The sequence below is a fragment of the Salmo trutta genome, chromosome 9 (genome assembly GCF_901001165.1).
Source record: "Salmo trutta chromosome 9, fSalTru1.1, whole genome shotgun sequence".
NCBI lineage: Eukaryota > Metazoa > Chordata > Actinopteri > Salmoniformes > Salmonidae > Salmo > Salmo trutta.
Window position 1 is genome coordinate 14,730,586 of NC_042965.1, and position 27,995 is coordinate 14,758,580.

Sequence of the window (27,995 nt, forward strand, 5' to 3'; positions counted from 1 at the left end):
CAAACGTTCAATTGAAAGAACCCCTGGGATAAATTACAATATCCTTCGCGTGTAGCGGTCGTATCCCCCCCCCAAAAAAATCTTACATTTATTTCGAAAATGTTTTTGATAGGTAGGTTATGATTTATATTAAAACATTTTAAGATACATTTTTCATAAATCTAGGCAGGTAGCCTAGTGGTTAGAGCGTTGGACTAGTAACCGGAAGGTGGCAAAATCAAAACCCGAGCTGACAAGGTAAAAATCTGTCGTTCTGCCCCTGACCAAGGCAGTTAATCCACTGTTCCTAGGCTGTCATTGAAAATAAGAATTTGTTCTTAACTGACTTGCCTAGTTAAATAAAGGTAAAAATATATATATATATATCATCCAGGTACACTGAACTACCTTTCTCCTTCTGACAGCCATGTGTCAACTAAAGTAAAATAACAATTGTGCATCAATACCCTCTCATTTTGCTGCAATACAAAAAATAACCAGACAATTAGTTTCATTGTGCATAATCCTTTATTCCAATGTCAGGCCAGTTGAAATTAATGTTCATGTTCACTACAAACTTAAAAAATAATCAAAGAATCCTCAAACAAAACATCTTCTATATAGTATCTTTACATCCCAAGCAATCAAGTCAGCAGATCTCTAGCTTCACACACAAAACATATTTGCAACACTGAATTGAAACCAGGGGGTAAAGTGCCAATGTTACAAATTAGACTAGGAAGGACAAACAAATGACTATGGTAGAAGGGGGAAAATGAATAGATCAAAGAAGAAACTGCATATCCATGGTCTAATCATTCTAACAAGGTCCACAGTGTATTTGAGTTGTCTGCCATTAACACACAAAACATTTCCAATCCTTTCTTTAATACTAGCGACACTGTATTCCTTGCATTTCCTCCAGACCGGTATGAGAATCAGATTCATGCATAGAGGTTGTGCTATATTCAGGCCAAATCAGAGTAAAACACAAGCAGAACATACAACTTGCATTGGATGAGGTTTTTGTTAAGCAGACATTTTTTTGAAGATCAAATTCAGGGCTGACAGTGTTTGGGACTCAGGATTGAAATTCTGGGATGGTTCAGAGGGTGTGACATGCCTGCAGCTGGCTGACTGCTACCCCAAATAAAATGCACCCCTCAAAACAATTCCATTCCACTCAACGTTGATCCTAATATGGTCTCTGTAACAAATGTCACTCATTCTACCCTCCATCCTTACAGCATTTTTTTTTTTTTAAAGAAGATTTTCAATGTGGCAGGAAGTTGGAACAAATCTTTGCGCACCAGAAGTATTGTAGAACGCATAATAAACCAATTGCACAATGTAAGAAATTGTGAGTGGGACTGTGGTGGAGGCATTACTTACCTTGGCTACATACAACATCAAAAATTCTCCATTGTCATTCTAAAATAGAGCTGCATGGGAAAATGAGTGATAGGAGATGGTAAGTTTCATCTTCAGTGTCATCTACTTTGTGTGAATCATAGAGGTGCTGAACAGAAGCTTCTGTTTCTTCTTCTTCTTCTTTCCCCCCTTTTCATCTGAGAGAGAGATAATAGGATAAGTATGCAGTCTTCTAACTCCACGAATAAGTCATCACTTACACAAGCTAAGACACAGACAAACACAGTGAAAGACTGACCAGGGATGACCACTGGCTGTGGTGGAACAGTTGGACCATGGTCCAGCTGCAGGAGTGCCTCCTCAAAGGCCTGGCTGAAAGAGTTCTGGAAACTGGGCACTGGGACCCGGTCAGACACATCACTCTCTCCATCGCTGTCTGCCGCTGGAGGAGCCAGAAGCATTTCTGAGGGAGCAGCACAAAAAAACAGGAGTCAAACATGGTCCAACACTGACACCCTATGGTCCAAACAAACATAGGGTTCATCTGGCCAACTGATTTCAGCAAACACTAACAGAAACTGAGGAGAAATGAATGATGTACACATGGAGTTGTCACCTTTCTTTGGAGTGGTCCATGGCCCAGCATCAGCCCTGGCTTTCCCATCTCTCAGCATCTTATCAGGGGAGAATAAGGGGTGATGGAGAAAAGTCATCTAAATTGTCTATATCCAAAAGTTGTGACATCCTGACATCCAAGGTAATCAGTCCGTAATACAAAAATAGGTAGAGACATGTAGGAGTGACTAAATGAATGAGTTAGGCCTACAGACCTGAGCGAAGGACATGCAGTGCGAGTCATCCTCCACACAGCCCACGCTGGGCGCAGGGCTGTCTCCAGTCAGACTAGGGAACATCATCCCATCTACAACGAGATGGAAATGGCGATTTCAGTTTACAAGGCACTGTTTGTAATGTGCTATATATGGGGTGGCAGGTAGCCTAGTGGTTAGAGCATTGGGCCAGTAACAGAAAGGTTGCTAGATCGAATCCCCGAGCTGACAAATAAAAATCTGTCTTTCTGCCCCTGAACAAGGCAGTTAACCCACTGTTCCTAGGCTGTCCTTGTAAATAAGAAATTGTTCTTAACTGACTTGCCTAGTTAAATAAAAAACAAATTCAATGGCACAAAATACAAACATTACTATCAGGAGTCCATAAAACAGTGACACTTTAAATTTCCAAGCCTGTCAAAATAAAGGACAGTTGAAAGAGCTGGTCTCACCAGAGACAGCGCTGCTGGTGAGGGCTGAGGGAGGGGCCAACAGAAATTCAGGATACACTTGTGGACTGCCGTTGTGAGGTGGTGACCCAAATGCCGGGAACTGCTGAAGATTCTCCAGCCCAATATGCACCTCTGGATCTGAGAGAAAACATTCATATGAAGATACTTTATCTGACGACAACTTTTCAGTTACACATTCTACATTGAGAAACAACCAAAAGTAAAATGGACTCACATTTCCCCTGCTTCTTGTTCTCCTCCATCTCAATACGCCTCTCCCTGCGCTTCTCATCCCTTGCTTTCTTTTGTCTGAGACGCTTTCTTTTCTCCAAGTCATCTGAGAGTCAGAAGGAGAAATAAAGTGATGAGAAAGAAGATCAGTATTGGATTAGTATTTACTCTAAGAAGCCATGTACATGACTAGAATAGGGAGTATGTTAGGTTCTGACCTGCAAAGCTGTCCAGGGTCTCTTTGGACAGGGTGGGGGGCTGCAGGGCCAGCTCACAGATACTGAACTCACAGGTGAGCGGCAGGTGAGCCAGGTAGCGGTGTCGACGGCGAATCTCCTGTAGCCAAGAGAATCAAAACCTGAGATGTTGCACATGTTCCTGGGATGAAGCAGATGAAACAAAGTCTTGGTACATTTTTCAAGAACAAACATGGTTAGATCTAATCACTTACCTCAGTGATAGTTTGCCCCTCAATCTCCACCACAGTGGCCGTGATGGTGTGGGGGCTGGCCTCTAGGCTGCCGTACTCACGTTGCAGACAGCGCACGTTCACTGGGTGCAGGAACATCTGCTGGCAGTCCTCCGCTGGGAGAACAAAGGAGTAAGTACAGAGACTGGACTTTTGAATGCAATAAAGAGGACAAGGTAGATGTTAAGTGGAGAGACACTGATAAACCTAGTTCTGCTAAAGGGTATCCTACCTTGGTAGAAGTAGTAGGAGGGGCCATGCTCTGAGGTTTGGGGGCGCGCTGTTTCAGCCTGGCTGGGATGGTTCTCCTCAGCAGGCTGGGGCTCTGGAGCTGCATCCTCAGGGGACTCCTCCAGCACTCTCTCCAGGAGCCCTTCAGGGAGCTGTGGTTCCTCACCAGTGGCCTCCTCAGGGTCCTCATCTGGAACCTCTGCCACCTCATCATCAAATGCAGAGGAGTACTGCAGAACTGGCTGGAAAGAGTAAAACATGTAATCTCTCAGAGCCAATAACACAGGCGAGTTTGGAGAGTATATTAATGGGTTATAAATGCAAACACTTACCTTGGTACTGCTAAAGGTGGTCACCACTTCCTCCTCAGGGGAGGGGGCATCTGCCAGGGTGAGATTTGACAGTTCCAGGTTGTCCTCAGCACATGCCTTCTGGTGCTTCAGCAGAGCCTCCACTCGCTCCTGGACCACAGCAGAGGAAAGAGAGGGGGTCAGTTCACGCTATATAGGCATATCATATATGACTTGACCGAAGTTTGTGTAATAAGTCAAACTTCAAACTTCACACACACCACTTCTTGCTTCATGCAGTAGAAGCTGCCTGTATTTTAAATTACAAGCTGCTAGTTTGTCAGTGTTACCTGCAGATTGCACAGGGCACTCTGGATGAAACAGGCTGTGGCATCCTCTCCCTGGGTGAGCTGACCCTGCAGAGCGGCCTCCTCCTCGGCCACTAGGCCCAGCACCTGCTCCTGAGAGGCCAGCAGCAGTTTGGAGTACGGGCTCAGATGCACATCTACAGCACAGGGGTACAGCCATGTCACGACGACTCACATATACCATACCACAGAAACAGGTATATGGTAAACAGTGTCGCACGGTACACTAAAAATGTGGTACTTTTTCAAAACTACAAACTAGGACTGTGGCAGTCATGACATTTTGTTAGCCGGTTATTGTCATGCAAATGTCTGCTGATCTCACGGTAATTGACCGTTAATGAACAAACATGTTTAGCATCTCCATGCATACAAGTCACTTATGCACGCCTTTGGAACATTTACATTTTTAAAAAGTCTAATAAATCCATTTGATATACACCATCACAATAAATCCATCTATTTTAGGCAGATCTAAAACATTAAATGGAAAAAAATGTATTTCAAAAGGAACTGAATATGAGTTGGCCTACTACTGACTATGCGCCATGCCAAAGGCTGTAGGCTAGTTTACTTAGCAGACAAGATATGCTTATGAGTGCCGTTATTTTAAATGATTTTATTGTAAGAATAATATATTTGAACTTAGCGGAATAAAATAGAACGGAAATTTCTCAATTTCGGAGCATAAAAAGTGATCATTTGAAACGGCTCCTATACGCAGGATTTAGAGTTATTTGGCAACTTTAGTTGTGAATGACACAAACCTTAGAATGTCTTAGAAATCCAAACATATATGGGCTGCATGATGCGACTACAGGCTATTAACTATTTGAAAAAGTCGCAAAAAAGGGCAGGACCAGGTACAGAGGAAAATGCAATCCGTATGCACTCAAATAACGACTGGCAGCCGCTTTCCCGCAGTGTAATTCATGCTGGGTAGGTGTCACGAGAATTTTCAATCCCAATGACGATAACTAACATTTATTTAAGCTTTGACCAATCCCCGAGGTTTGTAAGACCCTGGGTTTAATAATAATTAGGCGAAGACTCAGCTTATGCAAAAGGTCCGTACAGCTTATTCAGAGAACGTTCTCAAGTCAAAAGTCATGACATTTTATAACTCCCATTTCCCCCACCTCCTTACACGCACACACACACAAACAATAGGTGGGCTGTATCTTTCCCCACAGTCCGCATTCCTCGTTTATCACTACCAAGCTGGCAGTTCTATCCTCCCGAGATTAGAGGGACCTTGACAGGACTCCCTTTCCTGTCGTAAGTTTCTTAGAGTTCTAACCTGGTCAGGTCATGAATAGTTTAATTGTCCTCTGTATTTTCTTAGTCACACACACACACATTCCTCTCCCTTACTGGTCTCGACCAAACCTTATTGGACTTAAGTTTATCACTTTAATTATTCATTATACATGTTACATAATCTAATAATTACGTTTGTCTAATTATTAATTATACATGTTACATAATCTAATAATTACGTTTCAGGGTGGAATTCTTTAGTCATTACCTTAAACATATAAATTCCCTTATCAGTAGGCTACTATAGTAGGAGCTGGGATCCTCTTTTTAGTGGCAACCATCAAAACTCTGCTTTCACATGGGATTGCATATAGAAATGTCTGTTTATAAAAACACTCCACACATGTTTGTCATGGGCTCTCCAACCATGTTCCTGCAGCTACCCAATGCTTAATTTTGGAAACATCGATAGTAACAAGTTCACAACAAAACATTTCATTAAACTGTTGACAGCAATGAAGGCGAGGAGATGGAGAAACGCAGTGGTGAGATATTCTATAGCTAAAAAGGTAGTGCCAACCTATTATGAAAATATTAAAACGTGTCCCATTACTAGGTTATTCAAAATCAAATTCACTATAAAATGTAGGCTAACTTCGTAAACTGCCCTGCACAATCAGTGAACCAACGGCATCGCCTAGGCCTATATGTTCCCTCCCAGACTCATTGAAAGAAAGATTGGAGTGTAGCATAAGGTAACCCAGTCCATCCAGTATGCATAATACAGTCCACACTCAAAGGCAATTACTAGATTGTTTCATTTTGGATTATAGGCTAGACCAATTATGTACCAAAGACATCTTAAATAAATGTTTTTTTATACGCGGTAGGTGATGTATTGTATAACTGTGGCACAATCATTATTTTGATTGTCTTTTGGGGGTGTGGCTTGGGCTCATATATAGGCAAATGCATAAGCTCTAATATGCGTATGGATGTTCTACATGCAATGTCTTAAATGCTTTGAATTAAATCACCTTAAAGCGCTGTCCATTTCATTGTTTGGCTTTGAAACAACATCTACAACAACCATGTTTCCCACTCAGTTTCAACCTGCTGTCGTCACAGTGAGGTGAGTTTTAAAATCATGATATAATTTTGATAAGTGGTTGATGTGATTTCGATAGCATTTGCATTGATGTCAGCCCTAACTACAACATGAAAAACGATTAGATAGAATTTTGTTATTTCCGATTCATCTATCAAATGTCTCTCACGTTTGGAAACCAACTAAATGTATTTTACTTATTCTAAAATGTATTAATTAGCCCAAGTTTAAGACAAACAGAATGCATCATTGATTCATATTCCCTGCAATTTTCTGAAGACAATACGACACAGGAATACGTGCGGTGCGTGCATGTCTACCACTTTGTGTAGCCTTTAGCATGCTAATGCTAACCATCTTCAGGTCGATGGAAAGGCTTTCCCAAAAAACTCAATTCAAAATGTACTGCAAAGTAACCTACCAGGAAGAATTATAACTCCATGTGTGCTACAGAAACCGGTAACCAAACAATGCTAAGCAAGGTTGCCAGGTTTAACTAAAATTACCAACACATTGACCACTCCAAATCCACCCACAAGGACTGAAAACTAGCCCAGACATTTTTTCCAGCAACAAGAGAGGAGTTGCCACATAATGTTGTTTCCATAATGACAATCAAAATACAACTGGTAAAAAGTTGTCATGGCGTGCTGCTCTCCTCTCACTCACTGTGCTGCAGCAGGCAGCTGAGTCGAGTCAACTCAACATACCCCCTCTGGCCCTCCCTGCCCACTCTCCAACAGCCTGCCTCACTGCCTGATAGTCAGCAGCAGGCCACAGTATAATTAACCTCCTCTGGATCAGTGTCCAGAAATCGGGACAGTTGTTGCTCAATATGCAATATTTCACTAGAATGGTATTGTAAACAGCCAATTTTCCGGGACATAGACATGTCTTATATCGTCAGAAAGCTTAAATGATTGTTAATCTAACTACAGTGTCCAATTTACAGTAGCCATTACAGCACAAAAATACCACACTATTTTTTGAGGATAGTGCACAACAACAAAACACCTTTATCAAGGCAATTGGTTTGATACATTCACCTCTGACGGTAAATAATGTACTTCCATTCAGTAATCTTGCTCTGATTTGTCATCCTGAGGGTCCCAGAGATTAAATGTAGCATAGTTTTGTTTGATAAAATCCCTTTTTATATCCTAACAACTAGAAGTCGACAGATTAATCAGAATGGAGAATTAATTATGGCCGATTTCAAGTTTTCATAACAATCGGTAATCGGCATTGTTGGACGCCGATTGCATTGCATTCCACGAGGAAACTTTGTGGCAGACTGACCACCTGATACGCGAGTGCAGCAAGGAGCCAAGGTATGATGCTAGTTAGCATTAAACTTATCTTAACATAATCACTAGTTAACTACACATAGTTGATGATATTACTAGGTTAACTAGCTTGTCCTGCATTGCATATAATCAATGTGGTGCCTGTTAATTTATCATCGAATCACAGCCTACTTCGCCAAACGGGTGATGATTTAACAAAGGCGCATTTGCAAAAAAAGCACAATCGTTGCACGAATGTACCTAACCATAAACATCTTTTGCCTTTCTTAAAATCAATACACAGAAGTATATATTTTTTAAACCTGCATATTTAGTTGAGAAATTCATGTTAGCAGGCAATATTAACTAGGGAAATTGTGGCTCGTAAGCATTAATTCAAACCTTACTGTGTTTGCCAGCAGCTCTTAGCAATGCTTGATCACAGCGCTGTTTATGACTTCAAGCCTATCAACTTCTGAGATTAGACTGGCAATACTAAAGTGCCTATTAGAACATCCAATAGTCAAAGGTATATGAAATACAAATGGTAGAGAGAGAAATAGTCGACACGTCCTAATTCCTATAATAACTGCAACCTAATATTTCTTCACTGGGAATATTGAACCACCAGCTTTCATTGTTTCTGAGCAAGGAACTTAAATGTTAGGTTTTTTACATGGCACATATTGCACTTTTACTTTCTTCTCCAACACTTTGTTTTTGCATTATTTAAACCAAATTGAGCACGATTCATTATTTATTTGAGACTAAATGTTCATTCAGTATTGTGGTAATTGCCATTATTTATATAAATATATTGAAAAAAAATGATAAAAATAATAATTATGATATATATATATTTGTAAAAATGTATATCGTCCGATTAATCGGTATCGGCTTTTGCGGTCCTCCTATAAATCGGTATCGGCATTGAAAAAAAAAAATCATAATCGGTCGACCTCTAACAACATCCATGTTGTATACAGTGTTTTGCATGAATTCCGACTCTTTCAACTTGCAACAAAACAATTTATTAAATCTAATCCGCAAAACATTGTTTAACCCGGTCAAATTCAGTTTCTGTGCAATCCTCAGACACTCTAGAAGGCAACCAAACTTGTTCCATCATTCAACATTACGTATTGGCTACACAGCACGTCAATTAGTCCATGAAGGTCAGCCTTCATTACGCACCAATGAGACTAGCGGTGTTCCCTTGATCGACAGTGTATTGGTCCTATGACCACCTATTGTAACATAGCTAGCCAGATAGCCAATGAGCTGAGCTTTACAGTAGTATGTGAACGCCCTTTGTATGACCAACAGTCATCAAGATAGACCTTTGCACAACCATGTTCATCCTCAAGGGGAAAGAAAACAGAACGAACAGTAGTTTACGTTACGCAGCGGTTCATTCTATTGTACAAACTTTCTCAAAACTGAAAAAGTAAAACTCGGCTACTAATAGGCTGACCACACCGCTCGCGTCACGTGCGCAAGCGTTGCAAAATACATTTTAGAAAGCTGTGTTATTCAATTATTGCATCCACACTGCTCTCGAGCGTCTGCGTTGCCAAGGGCTAAAATAGAAGTCATTCCTATTTCTGACGCAGATCGCGCTGCAAGTCCTGCCTCTCCCATCTCCTCATTGGTTTATAGAAGCAGGTACCCACGTGCCATCTCCTCATTGGTTATACCCACGTGGGTGATTGAAAGACGAACTGTGTTGCCGGTCGGTGTAATAATACTATGAAAGTTTAGATGCCAATCACCATATAAGTTCAAAGATGAAAAAGCCTGGAAGGAAAGACGACTAGAAACGATTCGGTTGACCGTTTTGTGTGTGGATTAATTGTCGGAGTAGAGGACCTTGTGCATTTCAGGTAAAATAACAACTCAATGTTTATATCCCACGACAAATTAGCTAGCTACAGCAAGCTAGCTAAATAGGACAAATTAGCTAGCAAGTGCAAGCTAACTAGCTAAATTGCCATATATGTTTAATGCTTTTCGACCTGTTCCCAAATTAAAGTAATTGGTCCAGAGTTTGTTTTGATATTTTAACCAGCGTGTCGTGAACGCCTTTGGTGTAGGGGGACAAATCATTTTATGCACGATGGCGCACACACGCAGCCGGTTTGGGTTCCGTGTAAGAGTGGAATCGAAGTCCAAGTATACAACGTATTAACTTACCCTACAGTGCATTCGGAAAGTATTCAGACCCCTTGACTTTTTCCACATTTTGTTACGTTACAGACTTATTTTAACATTTATAAAATTGTTTTTTTTAATCTACACACAATATCCCATAATGACAAAGCAAAAACAGGGTTTTAGAAATGTATGCAAAAAAACTGAAATATCACATTCACAAGTATTCAGACCCTTAACTCAGTACTTTGTTGAAGCACCTTTGGCTTCTTGGGTATGATGCTACAAGCTTGGCACACCTGTATTTGAGGAGTTTCTCACATTCTCTGCAAATCCTCTCAAGCTCTGTCATGTTGGATGGGGAGCGTCACTGCACAGCTATTTTCAGGTCTCTCCAGAGATGTTCGATCGGGTTCAAGTCCGGGCTCTGGCTGGGCCACTCAAGGATATTCAGAGACTTGTCCCGAAGCCACTCATGCATTGTCTTGGCTGTGTGCTTAGGGTCGTTGTCCTGTTGGAAGGTGAATCTTTGCTCCAGTCTGAGTTCCTGAGCGCTCTGTACTTTGCGCCGTTCACCTTTCCCTCGATCCGGACTAGTGTCCCAGTCTCTGCCACTGAAAAACATCCCCACAGCATGATGCTGCCATCACCATGCTTCACCGTAGGGATGGTGCCAGGTTTCTTCCAGACGTGACGCTTGGCATTCAGGCCAAAGAGTTCCATCTTGGTTTCATCAGACCAGAGGATCTTGTTTCTCATCAAGTCCCCTTTAGGTTCCTTTTGTCAAACTCGAAGCAAGCAGTCGTGTGCGGCTTCCGTCTGGCCACTCTACCACAAAGGCCTGAATGGTGGAGTGCTGCAGAGGTGGTTGTTCTTCTGGAAGTTTCTCCCATCTCCACAGAGGAACTCTTGAGCTCTGTCAGAGTGACCATCGGGTTCTTGTTCACCTCCCTGACCAAGGCCCTTCTCCCCAGATTGCTCAGTTTGGTGGAGTGGCCAGCTCTAGGTAGAGTCTTGGTGGTTCCAAACTTCTTCCATTTAAGAATGATGGCCACTGTGTTCTTGGGGACAGTCAATGCTGCAGAAATGTTTTGGTACCCTTCCCCAGATGTTTGGCTCGACAAAATCGTGTCTGAGCTCTACGGACAATTCCTTCGACTCATGGCTTGGTTTTTGCTCTGACATGCAGTCAGCTGTGGGACCTTATATAAACAGGTGTGTGCCATTCCAAAACATGTCCAATCAATTGAATTTAACACAGGTGGACTCCAATCAAGTTGTAGAAACATCAAGGATGTTCAACGTAAACAGGATGCACCTGAGCTCAATTTTGAGTCTCATAGCAAAGGGTCTAAATACTTATGTAAATAAGGTCTTTTTTCAAAAATGTTATACATTTGCAAACATTTCTAACAACTTGTTTTTTCTTTGTCATTATGGGGTATTGTGTGTAAATTGAAGATTTTTCTTTTTTTAAATCCGTTTTAGAATAAGGCTGTAATGTAACAAAATGTGGAGAAAGTCAAGGGGTCTGAATACTTTCCGAATGCACTGTGTGTATATGTTACGTTGGCTGTGGTTTGAGTGTCATGTTGCCTATTGGTTTACATATTTCATTATAGTGATTGTGTTCCCCATACTCTATATAAATGTTTATAGATATGTCTTGTGTATTTGATGTATTGACGGAGGGCTCGCCCCCTGCTAAAATAAAGGTTAAATAAAATAAGTAATAGTAAACTTGACTTAACTGGAAAAAAAATTAAAAATAATCCTCAATAGCAGTAGAGATGACCTCTGGGAGCCAACTCTAAAGAGACCACATTCAAGCCCTCCATCCCCCACTCATTCAAAAGTAGGAAGTGGTTCCTCCAGTCTGACCCCTGCTGCTTTCTCTGGCTCCACACCCACCCCCGCCCAGCCATCTAGAGGTGTGAAGAGGCCAGCCCAGAAGCGAAGGAGGGCCAGTGCACCAGCGGCAACTACCACCGAGGCAGAGGATGATGTGGAGCCACTTCCACCAACATTTCGACTTAAAAAGGTAGCCAGGACCTCAGCTGGACATGACTGGAAAGTACAGCCCCTTCATCTTTGTGTTACAACATTTTTATGTTAATTAAAAAAATAAGTTATGTTCTCTATAGTTATGTACTTACATTTATTAATTGACCAATTCAGCCACTTGAGGCCATTTGGGTACATTTGACAAACTCATGAGACACCTGGGAGACTTCATACTAAATATTATGTAGCTCTCACGAAGGCTGGGAGATACACGATATATATCGTGTGACAATAGAAAAACATTATGCTCTATCGTTTATTTCGTTGTGTCGCAAATCACACTATCACGGCAATATTTTTCATCCATTGGACGTCACTTTGAGTTCTGAAATTTGCAACACAAACAAACATGGAGGAGAGTGAACGTGACACACAGCACGGAGACTGTACCTAAGAGGGGATACTTTGGTCGCATGGGCGTGGTTTGGGTATGAAAAGTCTGACACGGACCAGAAAACCGTCCTCTGCAAAATATGCCGCAGGCCGGTCCACTAACCACTGACCACCTACGCAAGAATCATGTTTAACAGTACGGAGAGAGTCTACGGTTGAGACCCAAAAAAGTACAGTCGAGAGCTCAAAACAAACCCCCGACTCAGACGTTGCAAGAGGCTTTTGCCCGCGACACAGCATATGGCAAAGAATCACGAAGATGGAAGGAGATAACAGCTGCCGTTACAACTTACATCTGCAAAGACATGGCCCCAATTTACACAATTGAGAAACGGGGGTTTCGTGAGTTGGTGCTAACCCTCGACCCAAGGTACCAAATGCAAATACCTTTTATTTGTTGAGTATAATTCAAAATGTAATAAGAAATAGGCCTTTACATGTGGTCCTTTTAGTTTAGTTTCACCAGATCTATTGTGTTATATTCTCCTACATTAATTTCACATCTCCACAAACTTCAAGGTGTTTCCTTTCAAATAATATCAACAACATGCAACAGTGTGTGTGCAAAGTCATTGACTATAGCTCAGTATTCAACACCATTGTACACTCCAAGCTCATCATTAAGCTCGGGGCCCTGGGTCTGAACCCCGCCCTGTGCAACTTGGTCCTGGATTTTCTGACGGGCCGCCCCTCAGGTGGTGAAGTTAGGAAACAACACCTCCACTTCGCTAATCCTCAACACAGGGGCCCCACAAGGGTGCGTGCTCAGCCCCCTCCTGCACTCCCTGTTCACCCATGATTGCGTGGCCACGCACGCCTTCAACTTAAATCATCAAGTTTGCAGACAACACAACAGTAGTAGCACCACCCGCAACCGCAGGGCTCTCCAGAGGGTGGTGCGGTCTGCCCAACGCATCACCGGGGGCAAACCATCTGCCCTCCAGGACACCTACAGCACCCAATGTCACTGGAAGACCAAAAAGATCATCAAGGACAACAACCACCCGAGCCACTGCCTGTTCACCTCGCTCATCATCCAGAAGGCGAGGTCAGTGCAGGTGCATCAAAGCTGGGACTGAGAGACTGAAAAACAGCTTCTATCTCAAGGCCATCAGACTGTTAAATAGCCATCACTAGTACCTTAGAGGCTGCTGCCCTATATACATAGACTTGAAATCACTGGCCACCTGAATAATGGAACACTAGGTCACTAATAAATGTACATATTTTACATTACTCATCTCATATGTATATACTATTCTACTCCACTGTATTTTAGTCTATGCCGCGCCGACATTTCTCGTCCAAATATTTATATATTCTTAATTCCATTCCTTTACTTTAGATTTGTGTGTATTGTTGTGAAATTGTTAGATACTACTGCACCGTTGGAGCTAGAAACAAGCATTTTGCTACACCCGCAATAACATCTGCTAAACGTGTATGTGACCAATCAAATTCGATCCTTGCCTCAGGTCCTGAGCTACAGCCAGTTAGATTTGGGTATGTCATTTAAGGCAGATATTGAGATGAAGGGTCCTAACCAGAAGAGGTTAATAGATTTTTTATTTGTTTTTATAAAAGAGAAATGGCATGGCGGCCACAGTACAATTTAGAAGTAGCCCCAAAACCAGCAACCAATACATTTTCACCAGGACATCATTTTCAAGGTAGCCCAAGCTGCAGGAAAACAGCAGACATGGCAACCCTGGTGCATGTGCACATGAAATAAAGGGTCACAAATACACAAATCAAAATGTATTCGTTTTTCAAAAGTGGTCCCCCTGGTGTGATTTAATCACTGTTGCGGACTTACATTAAAACGTGTGATTTTCAGAGCAAAAACCTGGAAAATCAGTCATTCTCCTTGCCTTTTTTTTTTGTTGCTGCGGTATCGTGATACTAAACCTGGTATAGAAGTCAAACTTCTGGTATCGTGACAACACAAACATATGGTAATCATCCTCATCATCTCTCACCTCCAAAGAGTATAGGCTCCTCCACCTTCACCCACTGAGAGCTGGGCATGGCCACCAGAGCCCCCTTCTCCCTCCGCATTAAGCACATGGTGATGAGGTCACCGACTGCATACTGCCTGGTTTCCATCGCAACCACACTGCAGTAAGACATGAGGGGATCGAGTGTTATTCACCATTTTCAACCATTATATTTTCTTTCCCAAAGGTGGTGATACAGAATGTTCTAATAGGGCTACTTAACATCTCTCTAACCTTTTGAGGTCATCAGAGTGCACAGACTCATAGCAGATGGGGCACTTGGACCAGCTCTTGTCACTGAGAGACAGGTAGTGCAGCATGCATGGCCAGCAGAAGATATGGCCACAGCGGGTGATATGGGCTGCTACCGGGGGGTAGAGGCAGATGGGGCAGGAGGGCACCTCATGACTGTAGATGCGCTGGAGGGGGGAAATAATAGATGTGTTAAAAGTCCAGTTAGGAGGTGGAGATTTCAAGCGAAAGAGAGGGCTGATGTACGGAACCTACCACTTGCTGCACACAATCCCAGTTCACCAGAGTGTCTGGGTCAGTGAAGTGAGCCTTGTAGTCCTGGTCATCGGTCACCACAAACTGGCAGCTAAGGCAAAAGGAGACCAAAAAGTTAATAAACACCAATCTAACAATTCAACAAGCCTTCTGTCATACTGTACAAGAAAGATTTGAATTGAGTGAGTGCTCACTTGGCCTGCAGGAAAAGCTCCTTGTTGAAGGGCTTATGCTTGTGGCCCCACTTGTTGCGGCGGCCCCAGCAGGAGTGTCCTTCTCCTCCTAGACCACCATGGCCCACACGAGGCTCAAAGGTGAAGTTGAGCAAGTGGTTTAGACTGATCTTTTTAGGTCCAGCAAACTGAGCCGGGCTGAATTCAGCCTGGCGGCACTCTGCTACCTGGGGGAAGGGAGAAAATAATTAGAACACGACTTTCCTGGTTCACAGGTAGGAATAATAATATTACTATGGGTTGATGCTGCCTTGTTTCTACCGATCAGTGACTCAAATCATTCTAGCATATAAATAATTTGTCACTATAATAAGTGCTATTTAAGAGATAAGATCCCAAAGTGGGAATATACAAGTATAGGGTCGAACAAAGCTCTCTTAAATAGGCATATGTAGGTTACTCCATAGCCAACAACAGATTCATGTTTTTGTTATCTTGTGAATGCTCACCTCTTCACATCTTCCTCCACCTGTAACGCCATACTGTCGGGATCCACCTCTCTGGGGGGGTCTCTTGTCAAAATTCTTGCTTTTCTGTGAATTGGTGCGACGAGGGCCAGGGAAACTGTCACTCTTGGGAACGGAGGGCTCTCGCTTGCGGCTGTAGCGCTTAGAACCTCCATTATTCTTACCATCTGGGGAGAATAACAGGGGAAAATAAGGGGATTTATCATTCCAGCAGGATCATCAGCAATTCTATTTGCATTATCATTGCTTTTCTCATGCTCACTGTTGCCATGAGGCACTGTGATGTAAAGTAGAAATTAACTTGTACCAGCTTGTAGCCTAAATCAACCAAAGGAAGGGTGAAGATTATGCAGATCTTGCTGATAGTATTAAAGTTGTGCCAAACACCTCTCTGAAAGACACCAACGCAGAAAGGCATATTGGTAAAAGGTAAACATATCCTGCCGGTCCTCTCATTAAAAAAAAAAAAAAAAAAAAGCTCATCTTTAGAACCCACATGACTAGTTCAGGGTGGGCCGTGTCATGTGCACTTATCAGCACAAGCCAGAGTCAAGTCATACTTGCACACAAGTGATAGATCACTCTAAAATGACCTGTTATATGTGTAGATCCTGTTACATGCCTCAATCCCAAATGAATGGCAAAGATACAGTCTACAACAGTGGTCAGCAACCGGTCGACCCTTACCTAAACCATTTTATATTTCAACTTCAAATGAGGTAGAGATGTCCCAAAGACCACAGATAGCGGAGGGAGGGAGAGCTTTGCTGCTATAACAGCCTCCACTCTTCTGGGAAGGCTTTCCACTAGATGATGGAACATTGCTCCAGGGACTTACTTCCATTCAGCCACAAGAGCATTAGTGAGGTCGGGCACGGATGTTGGGAGATTAGGCCTGGTTCCAATTCATACCAAAGATGTTCGATAAGGTTGAAGTCAGGGCTCTGTGCAGGCCAGTCAATTTCTTTCACACCTATCTCAACAAACCATTTCTGTAACACCTCGCTTTGTGCACGGGGGCATTGTCATGCTGAAACAGGAAAGGGCCTTCGCCAAACTGTTGCCAAAGTTGGAAGCACAGAATCGTCTAGAATGTCATTGTATGCTGTAGCATTAAGATTTCCCTTCACTGGAACCAAGAGTCCTAGCTCAAACCACAGAAAACAGCCCCAGACCATTAATCCTCCTCCACCAAACTTTACAGTTGGCACTATGCATCGGGGCAGGTAACGTTCTCCTGGCATCTGCCAAACCCAGATACATCTGTTGGACTGCCAGATTGTGAAGTGTGATTCATTACTCCAGAGAACGCACTTCCACTGCTCCAGAGTCTAATGGCGGCGAGCTTTACATCACTTCAGCTGACACGTGGCCTTACGCGTGGTGATCTTAGGCTTGTGCTCAACCGTGGAAACCCATTTCATGAAGCTCCCGAAGAACAGTTCTTGTGTTGACGTTGCGTCTAGAGGCAGTTTGGAACTTGCTAGTGAGTGTGGTGTGGTCTACCACTTCACGCCTGAGCCTACTACTTCACAATAACAGCACTTGCAGTTGACCGGGGCAGCTCTAGCAGGGCAGAGATTTGACAAATGGACTTGTTGGAAAGGTGGCATCCTATGACAGTGCCACACTGAAAGTCACTGAACTCTTTAGTAAGGCCATTCTACTGCCAATGTTTGTCTATGGAGATTGCATGGCTGTGCGTTTGATTTAATACACCTGTCAGCAACCGATGTCTCTGAAATAGCCAAATCCACTAATTTGAAGGGGTGTCCACATACTTTTGTACATAGTGTATAATATGGCCTGATAAGAACAATATTGGCAAGTCAAGCATAGCCAATATGCTGTGATAATGTATTAAGCCTAATGCACAAACCTCATTCCTACAGAACTGTTTTTATTATGTTTATGTTGCATAGGCTTGTTTTTTTAAAGTCATGTTCAAAAAAATAATATCAGAGCGGTAGACCTCGGCTTGCTTTTTGACTGCGAAAGTGATCTTGACTCAAAAGCCTGGTGATCACTGATCTACAATGAGGAAATGAGATGTCATCCACTGTCGTAAGGCCTATAACTAGCTAACTTAACTCCACCAGCCTCTATGGACGACTGTACAAAAATACTAAATTACTATTCTGTATTTGCATGAAACAGACACTTAGAATAATGATCTCCTCAACGGAGGGTCACATATTGCAGTTAGGAAACAGCCCACCTTAGCCTGTTTGGACAATAGTTTACCTGTGGTTAGATATCAGTAACATATTGAAAAGGCCTACATACATGAAATTCAATGCAATGTGCAGAAATCATTATGCACCAGTCTCTTGGTGAATATGTCAATGCTCTGTCAAAAGGCACGACTTACATCACCTCCAACATCACGTAAACAAACCAGCCCTACCACTAGGCCCTGCAACGTAGCGTGGATCAGAGTATGTGAGCGGAGTGTGCCCAATGTGACTGCAGCGTGGCGGGAGAATCCCAAAGGCTAGAGCGTCGGCCTTCCCGCCCGCTTCAATTTCGCTCCAGTAGTGCTCACTTCGAGCTCAAGGCATGCCCGCCCCAGCATGCATTTGTAGTATACTTGTGTGCTGCTATAGCCCCTTGCTTCAGCTACTGTCATGGAGTTCCCTAAATAGTTTCATAAAGATACTGATAAAATCAAGGTGACTTATAAAGATCAGGACCAAGAGAAAAGGTGCAGTGATGTAGTGTCCACAACTAAAGAATCATTGTGGAATCTGAAAATACACTTAACTGAAGTATGATGTGCACGTAGTAAGTACACCATGCTAAAAGAAAGGAACGAGGTGGGTAGATAAATACTTTGCTAGAATGGCACACTTATAAACTACAAATCAGATCTCTTAAACATTTTGTTCTATTATCTATACAATAGGCCATAACTGATTTTGGCCCAATAAGCCTGGCATATTTTATTGGGTTATTTGGCCTAAAAAAAAAAAAAAACTTCAGGCCTACCTATGGAAAAATAAAACAAAACAACTCTGCCCAGCCTGGCAAGATTGCCCAAATGGATGTTTAGCATCCCCAGTGGTTCTGCAAGTGTGGAGAGAATATTCTCCGCTGCTGACCTGCTCTCCAGGCACCATCGCATGAGCCTGAAGCCACACACTGGCCAAACTCATGTTTCTGAAAATGAATTTACAAAGGAAAGTCATTTTTTATTTAATTTGTATTTCAATTCTAAGTCAGTCACTGCGTATATGAGCAATTTATAGAATGTAATGATTTAATACTATGAAATGTGCTTTATGTCCCTACCAGCCTATTGTGTTGTACTTGCAACTGCTTCAATGTATTTCTTTGTAGGCTATAGCCTTGAAATAGTCTAAATAATTTATTTTCATTCCTTGTTAGGCTCACTGTCTGGCTCCTGACCTATTTAGTGTTGATGCTGTTTAATATGACATGTAGTCTATTGAAATTATGGTCACTTCTTACATTCACCTTTTCATGTTGTTTTAAATACTTTTCATTCAAATCCATATGGTTTGGTTTCAATACTTAAAAACCAAATTGGTAGGTCCAGGTAGTCACAAAAAAAGATGGGTGTTGGTTAAATTGTGATCTTAATGAATGGAGCCAATTCAGAGCAGGAGTTTTTTCCGTGAGCGTGGAGTGTTTAGGAAAGACATGGACGTACATGGAGCACAAGCACAGGAGGGATTTCCAACCGCTCAACTCTGCTCACATGCTCTGGCTTGGATGACCAGTGTGTCGTGAATAACAATGGTGAAATTGGCAGTTCACCTTCAAAATACAAGTCCCCCACTGAACTGATGCAAACGTATAAAAAGTGTAATCATGCAACTGTGCTAGACGCTAAACAAAGTTGAAATGTTGATGTATAAATTCAACAAAAGACAATAGTTAATTTGACAAAAAAAAATTAAGTAATCTGTTGGAATTGTACTGTGAATGTATTATACTTCAGAATTGCACTGGGGACAGAGTACCAGTCAAATGTTCGGACACCTACTCATTCCAGGGTTTTTATTTTTACTATATTTTACATAGTTTTGATGTCTTCACTATTATTCTACTGTGAAATAACACATATGGAATCAGGTAGTAACCAAAAAAAAAAGTGTTAAACTAATCAAAATATAGTTTAGATTCTTCAAATTAGCCACCCTTTGCCTTGACGACCGCTTTACACACTCCTGGCATTCTCTCAAACAGCTTCATGAGGTAGTCAACTGGAATGCATGAATTAACAGCTGTGGCTTGTTAAAAGTTAATTTGTGGAATTTCTTTCCATCTTAATGGGTTTGAGCAAATCAGTTATGTTGTGACAAGGTAGTGGGTTATACAGAAGATGGTCCTTTAACAAATAGGCCGAAGTTCATATTATGGCATGAACAGCTCAAATAAGCAAAGAGAAATGACAGTCCATCATTACTTTAAGACATGAAGGTCAGTCAATACGGAAAATTAAGAACTTTGAAAGTTTCTTCAAGCGCAGTCACAAAAACCATCAACCACTATGATGAAACTGGCTCTCATGAGGACCGCAACAGGAAAGGAAGACCCAGAGTTACCTCTGCTGCAGAGGATAAGTTCATTCAAGTTAGCAGCCACAGAATATTTTTTTTATTATTATTATATTTTTTTTTAAATCGCCAATTAACTGCACCTCAGATTGCAGCCCAAATAAATGCTTCAGAGTTCAAGTAACAGGCACATCTCAACAACAATTCAGAGTTGACTGTGTGAATCAGGCCTTCACTGTCAAATTGCTGCAAAGAAACCACTACTAAAGGACACCAATAAGAAGTAGTGACTTCCTTGGGCAAAGAAACACGAGCATATTAGACCGATGGAAATCTTTCCTTTGGTCTGATGAGTACAAATTTGAGAATTTGTTCCAACCGCCGTGTCTTTGTGAGACGCAGAATAGGTGAACGGATGATCTCCGCATGTGTGGTTCCCACCCTGAAGCATGGAGGAGGTGGTGTGATGGTGCTTTGCTGGTGACACTGATTTATTTAGAATTCAAGGCACACTTAACCAGCATGGCTACCACAGCATTCTGTAGTGATACGCCATCGCATCTGGTTTGCGCTTAGTAGGTCTCTCATTTATTTTTCAACAGGACAATGACACAAAATACACATCCAGGCTGTATAAGGGCTATTTGACCAAGAAGCAGAGTGATGGAGTGCTGCATCAGATGACCTGGCCTCCACAATCACCCGACCTCAACCCAATTGAGATGGGTTGGGATGAGTTGGACCGCAGAGTGAAGGAAAAGCAGCCACCAAGTGCTCAGCATATGTGGGAACTCCTTCAAGACTGTTTGGAAAGCATTTCAGGTGGAGCTGGTTGAGAGAATGCCAAGATTGTGCAAAGGTGTCATCAAGGCAAAGGGTGGCTACTTTGAAGATTCTCAAATACACTTTCTTGGTTACTACATGATTCCATGTGTTATTTCATAGTTTGTTTTCACTATTATTCTACAATGTAGAAAATTGTAAAAATAAAAACCCTTGAATGGGTAGGTGTCCAAACTTGACTGGTACTGTATATATTGCAATGTATTGCCTTACCCCATTTCATGGACTCGACCCCTAGGTATCAGCCTACTCAGTAACCACGTTTACAGCCACAGTTATGCGAGTAAAGTCATAACGTATACATTTTCTTTTAATAAAAATCACGACAGCTGTGATGGAAACAGTTTCGGTACAATTTTATAAATGCTGACAGAACGCGAGGAATGTCACTGGAAACATTGATGGGCAAATATTGATTTAATAACCATCATATCAAAGTAAATTTGGAGTCACGCGATGATAATGTGTGGTTCTCTTACTACAACTCAGGGAAACCATGCAGTTTATTAGGCTATAGATGAAATAAGTTCTGAACAACTTCACAGGGTGGTGAACGTGCACAGTGATCCTGATGCTCCTTTCCAATAAATACTGAGGGTCTTATTCTGGTGACACGATGATCGATGCTTGACTCACTCTTACCCAGGGCTGTGACGGTCATGACATTTTGTCAACCGGTTACTGCCATGCAAAAGACTGCCGGTCTCATGGTAATTGCCCGTTAATTAACAAACACATTTAACATCTCCAGGTCTCCACGCCTTTGGAACAGCTACATAAAAGTAGATGTCTAATAAATCCATTTCATATACACCATCACAATAAATCCATTATTTTAGGCAGGTCTAAAGAAACATATGATATGACGAAAAATAGATTTCAGAATATTGTATGTTATCTGGCTATGCACCACAGAGAAGGACCCCAATGAGAGGGACGACAATTCACTCTGAACTAGTATTCACATTTATGTTACTTCTATTGTCATTTTTACTTTCAAAGGGAAAATAAAAAAATTATGAATGTTGGGTTCTTACATTTCCCACAATCCCACACTGTACAAAACAGCATGCAGATGTCTCATCCGGGTCTCTGTCATTCCTATTGTGTTTATTGGACATTCATTTTGCATTGTACAGCCTTACCCCATTTCATGGACCCAATATCCATAGGTAAGGCTGTACATTGCAATATAAATGTCCAATACACAGAATAGACTGACTGGGAAGGTGATTTTCCACAAGGTTGTTCCACCTCAAAAAGCACTTTAAGAGGGTTGACACCAACCATCTCAGATTGTTCTGGAATCGTTCAGCCAAAATGACATTGGTTTCCTTACCTTGACAATAGACTGCTTACAGGGTATGACCGCAACCCATGCTTTGGTTTGGTTGCCCACTGTTTCAAATGCTAACTTCTTATTATTTGTGGCACAAATCCAATGCAAGTCAATGGTATCTATATTAGCGTTACAAAACTTTATGGTCAAATCATCAAGTATCTAAAAATTGTTACTTATAGATCAGGGATTGGCAAATTAGGGCCCGCGGCAATTACACCTTGAGTATTCTACTACTCTAACTTGCAACAGTAAATTGAAACTTCCCCCCAGTCAGTCTCAATATACTTTGCAATTTAGAATACGCAAGGTGTAATTTCAATTTCATTGTGCATCAGCAGTTCTTCTCTTGTTATGTAACACGGAACCCAAACCGGCTGCGTGCATGCGCCATCGTGCATAAATGTATTTTGTCCCCCCACACCAAACACAATCACAACACGCAGGTTAAAATATCAAATCAAACTCTGAACCAATTACATTAATTTGGGGACAGGTCGAAAAGCATTAAACATTTATGGCAATATGCACTTGCTAGCTAATTTGTCCTATTTAGATTGCTTGCTGTTGCTATCTAATTTGTCCTGGGATATAAACATTGAGTTGTTATTTTACCTGAAATGCACAAGGTCCTCTACTCCGACAATTAATCCACACATAAAACGGCCAACCAATTTGTTTTTAGTCATCTCTCCTCCTTCCAGGCTTTTTCATCTTTGAACTTATATGGCGATTGGCATTAAATGTTCATAGTATTACCACGACAACACAGTTCGTCTTTCAATCACACACTTGGGTATAACCAACGAGGAGATGGCACGTTGGTATCTGCTTCTATAAACCAATGAGGAGATGGGAGAGGCAGGACTTGCACTGCGATCTGCGTCACAAATAGAACTGACTTTTATTTTAGCCTTTGGTAACGGAGACGCTCGTTGACGTGCGCGAGCAGTATGGGTGCAACAATTGAATAATATTGATTTCTAAATGTATTTTGCAACACGAGCGGTGTAGTCAGGGTATAAGTCACTGACAGTCACTCATTTACCAATGTCAGCCAACATTTGAGATTGTTTAGTTTAGATAGCTGGCCGGTAGACAAACTTGTAGTTGGCCTAATCATTGTTGAATTACCAATCAGGGGTCCACCATTGAATTCGTTAGTCACTTGAAGCAAATATCACATGAAAAACTGCATATATTTCTCTACACCCTATGGCAAAATGTGTAGAACTGCAGGAAATTGGCTGTAAAACCACACATTTTCCTCTCTGCCCCATGGCAAAATGAGTAGAATTACATTAAATTAGTTATAAAATTGCAGAATATTCTCCCCGCCCCATTTCAAAATGTGTAGAATTACAGCAAACCTGCTTTAAAAACCGCAACATTTTCTCTACTTCCCATGGCAAAATGTACAAGTGCACATTCTTTTTTTAAATATATAAATCAATAAAGTCACTCCCCGCTATCAAGAGGGGGTAGCTAAACATTTTTGCTCGCACGGTGGGGACGGGGGAGCCTCATGATGATTTCAGATGTGTCCCCCACCCCAATCAAAGTTGCCCATCCCCTTTATAGATCATTTGGATACAAAGCACAGAAGTGCTAATATAGGTACCACTGATTTGTGCCACAAATGCAAAAATGTTAGCATTTGAAACAGTGACAATGTGACCAAAACATGGGTTGCAGTCATAACTTGTCCACAGAGCATTTACATGGTAAGAAAACCAAAATGTTATTTGGTTAAACCAGGGGTGTCAAACTCATTTTAGCTCAGGGGCCACATGAAGGAAAATCTATTCCCAAGTGGGCCGGACCGGTAAAATCATGGTATATATATATATATATATATATATATATATATATATATATATATATATATATATATATATATATATATATATATATATATATATATATAACTTAAAAACAACAACTTCAGATTGTTTTCTTTGTTTTAATACGATCAACATAAAACATAAAGCTGGAGCCTGAGGACAGTGTGTCCACAATTGTACAAGCACAACATCACTATTAATCATAAAACACCAAGTTTATTTGAAAATTCTAAAGAAAAAGAACACACAAAGCCTCAGTGATTCACAGAAGTATATCACAGATCACAGAACTATATCAGGGTGTCTCATGCAGCACTTTAAGTGGGGTTGCATAGTTTATTTGACTCCTGATACCTGGCATCTTTTAGCTTTCACCAGCGCATCAATATCAGGCGTCACATCCTGAGTGGCAGCCAACTTCAGGATGTGATTCAAGTGCTTGTGTGTGAGCCTTGAGCGCAGCTTTGTTTTATTTATGCTCATTACAGAGAAAACTTGCTCACAAAGATGTGGTTCCAAACATGCACAACAGTTTTGCAGCGAGGGCTGTCAAGTTGGGGTAACCTGGCAAGAGATTCTGATAAAATGTGTCCAAGCCAGCTGCGGCAAATTTGCCCTTCATATCCGAGTCACACTGCAAGTCTATTATTTCAAGTTGGATGCTGACGGGCAGATCAGAGGGATTCACGGTGAATGGCGAGCAAAAAACTTTGAAGTCTTTCTCCAGTTCACCAAAAATCTGAAAGCGTTGCTCAAACTCCCGTAACAGTGCCGTTATTTTATCTTTGAACCGCTTCATGTCTGCCACATGTTGGGTCGTGCACACATTTTTCAGACAGGGGAAGTGAGCTGCATCACCACCGGCGAGTTGCGTCTCCCACAATGACAGCTTCAACTTGAAAGAACGTATGCTGTCATAATACTGCGTGACGACTTTGTTGCGCCCTTGCAGCTGTTTGTTCAAGTTATTCAGGTGCTCTGTAACATCCACCATAAATGCAAGGTCCTGCATCCATTCTGCAGAATGAAATTCTGACACTGGTTTGCCCTTTTCTTCCATGAACTGTTCAATTTCTTCTCGTAAATCAAAGAAACGCCTAAGCACAGCACCTCGGCTTAACCATCTTACCTCAGTGTGGTATGGCAGGCCATGGATGTGGTCTTTCTCTCTGAGAAGGCTGTCAAACTGACGGTGATTCAGGCTTCTGGATCGGATGAAATTAACAGTTTGGATGACCACCTTCATGACGTTACCCATCTTTAATGACTTGCAACACAAAGCCTCCTGGTGCAAAATACAGTGACAAGTCCAAAAATCACGTCCTCCATTTGCAGATTGCACTTTCTCTCTGAACTTTGTCACAACGCCTGCTTTTTTCCCGATCATTGAGGGCGCACCATCTGTAGCCAGGCTGACAGCGCGGGACCAGTCCACTCCGACCCTGTCCAGCGCGCCGACGAGTGCGGTGAAAATATCAGCTGCTGTCGTTGTATCTGTCATCGGCACCAACTCCACGAACTCCTCGGTGACGGTCAATGTGTCATTAACTCCGCGGATGAAAATGGCCAGTTGTGCAACATCTGTAATGTCCGTACTTTCATCAATTGCAACTGAAAACCCAATAAATGACTTTACTTTTTGCTTCAACTGGCTGTCCAAATCCACTGAAAGATCGGAAATCCTGTCTGCAACTGTGTTTTTTGTCAGGCTGATATTTGCAAAAGCCTGGCGCTTTTCAGGGCACACAATCTCCGCTGCCTTCATCATGCATGTTTTTACAAATTCACCCTCACTAAATGGTTTTGAAGCCACTGCGATTTCATTAGCAATGAGGTAGCTAGCGTCACTGATGTCTCGGCTGTGAGTAAACACAGACTGCTGTTTCTTCAGACCCGCCAACAGTTCATTCACCTTCTCTCTTCTCTGCTGTCCTTGAAAGTTGTCATATTTGTCGGCATGAAGACTGACATAGTGGCGACGAAGGTTATACTCTTTCAGCACTGCAACATGCTGTGAACACACCAAACATACAGCTTTCCCATTCAATTCCGTGAATAAATAGGAGGATGACAATTTTTCTTGGAACACTCTGCACTCTGCGTCCACTTTTCTCTTTTTTGACAGAGACATATTGGGGCAATGAGGGTGCCAAAGCACAAAATGTTAAAAGTAGAAGCAGTAATAAATATCGCGGGCAAAACAAAGTAGCTCATCTGGACTGGCTGCACTTGCTTGACCTACTTGCTCTGCTCCGTTATAAACGGTTTGCTTGCTTAACACAATTGCTATTGCGCCATCCAGTGGACGCAATTGGAACAGCAGTTTCTTTTATTGAAAAATTGCAGCTCATTTTTATACTTTACAAATCATCTCGTGGGCCGGATTAAACCCCTTTGCGGGCCTGATCCGGCCCGCGGGCCGGACGTTTGACACCCCTGGGTTAAACAAAACACCTAATAGAAGGAACAGCTCCTTCTAGTGGTCAGAAGCTGGTAATTGTAGAACGGGATATATACCTATAAACTGAAATGACTAATTTCACTGATGGGGGGGGGGGGGGGGGGGGGGTGTGTGACATCAACAAATTCACTGAGAAGACATTACACAGGATGAAGAAACAATACTCCAAGCCGCAGCTCCATACTACTTCAGACATACAAGAACTGATACTGTATACTTGTTGTTGGGATTGGCGTGGTCCGTGGGTGGCTTTTGACCAGTTCTTTGGAGTCATCATGTCTTACTCATTGTTAGAAAAAAGTTTGGTCCAAATCAGATGTTAGGCACTGGGCATATATTTATTGAATATTATATGAATCCTATAAACAAATTGTCACTGGATGCAATCAATTTGCTTAATTTCTCAGATATCAAATTACATTTCAACAAAATAATATTGCAGGAATGCAAATTTTTCTGTTCTGAGATGGTGGGTGTAATGGTTTATAACATGGAACGACCCCACAACTAGTTACACAATATCTAAGAATCTAATATTTGTGTAAACTCTTTAGAATTGTAATCTGTGGGTGTCATTTAGTAGGCTGATTCGCCGTTACCTATGGACCTTGTGTCGCTCTACTCCTTGACACCCAAAGACTACAATTCTAAACCAACCAGAGGGAGCTTGGCTAGGATTTAGTTCAAGTGAGAAAAGCCATTGACTAATGTTCACCTGTTTTCGGTTTAGATTCTCCCGGTGTTGGGCCTGTAGAACTCGAACGGGGCGGAACCTTGTTGCTGTTGGCATTGTTGTTTGGATTCTTCTCCATGGTTGTCTCCTTTCTGCGAGAGGTATTTAGGCCGAGCTCCGGGGAGAGAGCGTCCGAGCTCCCTAGCATTAAATGGGACAAAGGGAGAGGAGAGCGGATTGTAGCGAGTGCGGGTCAGGCAGCGAAGGCCCTGTTTAATTTCGGTCAAAATGGGAGACTCCATTACGGCGACATCTTGACAACAAAACAAACCAAGAAAAATAGAGACACAATTTAGGCGTCTCAGTAATGGAGGCGGTGTAGAAATTGAGAACGAAGCGAAGGCTCACACCGCGGGGCCAAGACCCAGGAAAGTTGAGCGTTTTCGCGTTCTGGGAAACACTTGGCCCTAAAAAGGCGTTGACCGTTCTCCAAAGAATGGAAAACGGACAATTGTGCAGTTATCCCCCCCAAAATATATGATCGTACGGACGAGCTAAAACTAATGGCGACAGGTCGCCAAACAGGAACCACAGAGACCCGGATGAGACATTTGCGCGTTGTTGT

At 42.0% G+C, this 27,995-nt stretch overlaps 1 protein-coding gene across 1 annotated transcript; it reads right to left on the reverse strand.

Annotated features, from left to right (window-relative positions):
• Window positions 1-488: 488 nt before the first annotated feature.
• rnf10 (ring finger protein 10) lies at window positions 489-27,978 on the reverse strand. The gene is made up of 17 exons (XM_029762607.1): window positions 27,413-27,978; window positions 15,670-15,854; window positions 15,182-15,387; window positions 14,988-15,078; window positions 14,715-14,899; window positions 14,463-14,599; window positions 4,204-4,358; window positions 3,896-4,024; window positions 3,565-3,805; window positions 3,315-3,448; window positions 3,082-3,199; window positions 2,868-2,969; window positions 2,633-2,770; window positions 2,181-2,272; window positions 1,967-2,024; window positions 1,649-1,813; window positions 489-1,547 (listed from the first exon to the last, which is right to left on the reverse strand). The coding sequence occupies exons 1-17, from the start codon at window positions 27,576-27,578 to the stop codon at window positions 1,474-1,476; spliced, it is 2,376 nt and encodes a 791-aa protein (XP_029618467.1). The 5' UTR covers window positions 27,579-27,978; the 3' UTR covers window positions 489-1,473.
• Between the last annotated feature and the right edge of the window lie 17 nt (window positions 27,979-27,995).

Bases quoted from the DNA above. Each gene is read 5' to 3' on its own strand.
- rnf10 (XM_029762607.1), bottom strand. From the start codon at position 27,578: ATGCTAGGGAGCTCGGACGCTCTCTCCCCGGAGCTCGGCCTAAATACC. The intron at 4,025-4,203 runs GTAACACTGACA...GCTGTGGTCCAG, and splicing joins GTGCCCTGTGCAATCTGCAG to GAGCGAGTGGAGGCTCTGCT. The intron at 1,548-1,648 runs GTCAGTCTTTCA...TCTCTCTCTCAG, and splicing joins ACAGCCAGTGGTCATCCCTG to ATGAAAAGGGGGGAAAGAAG.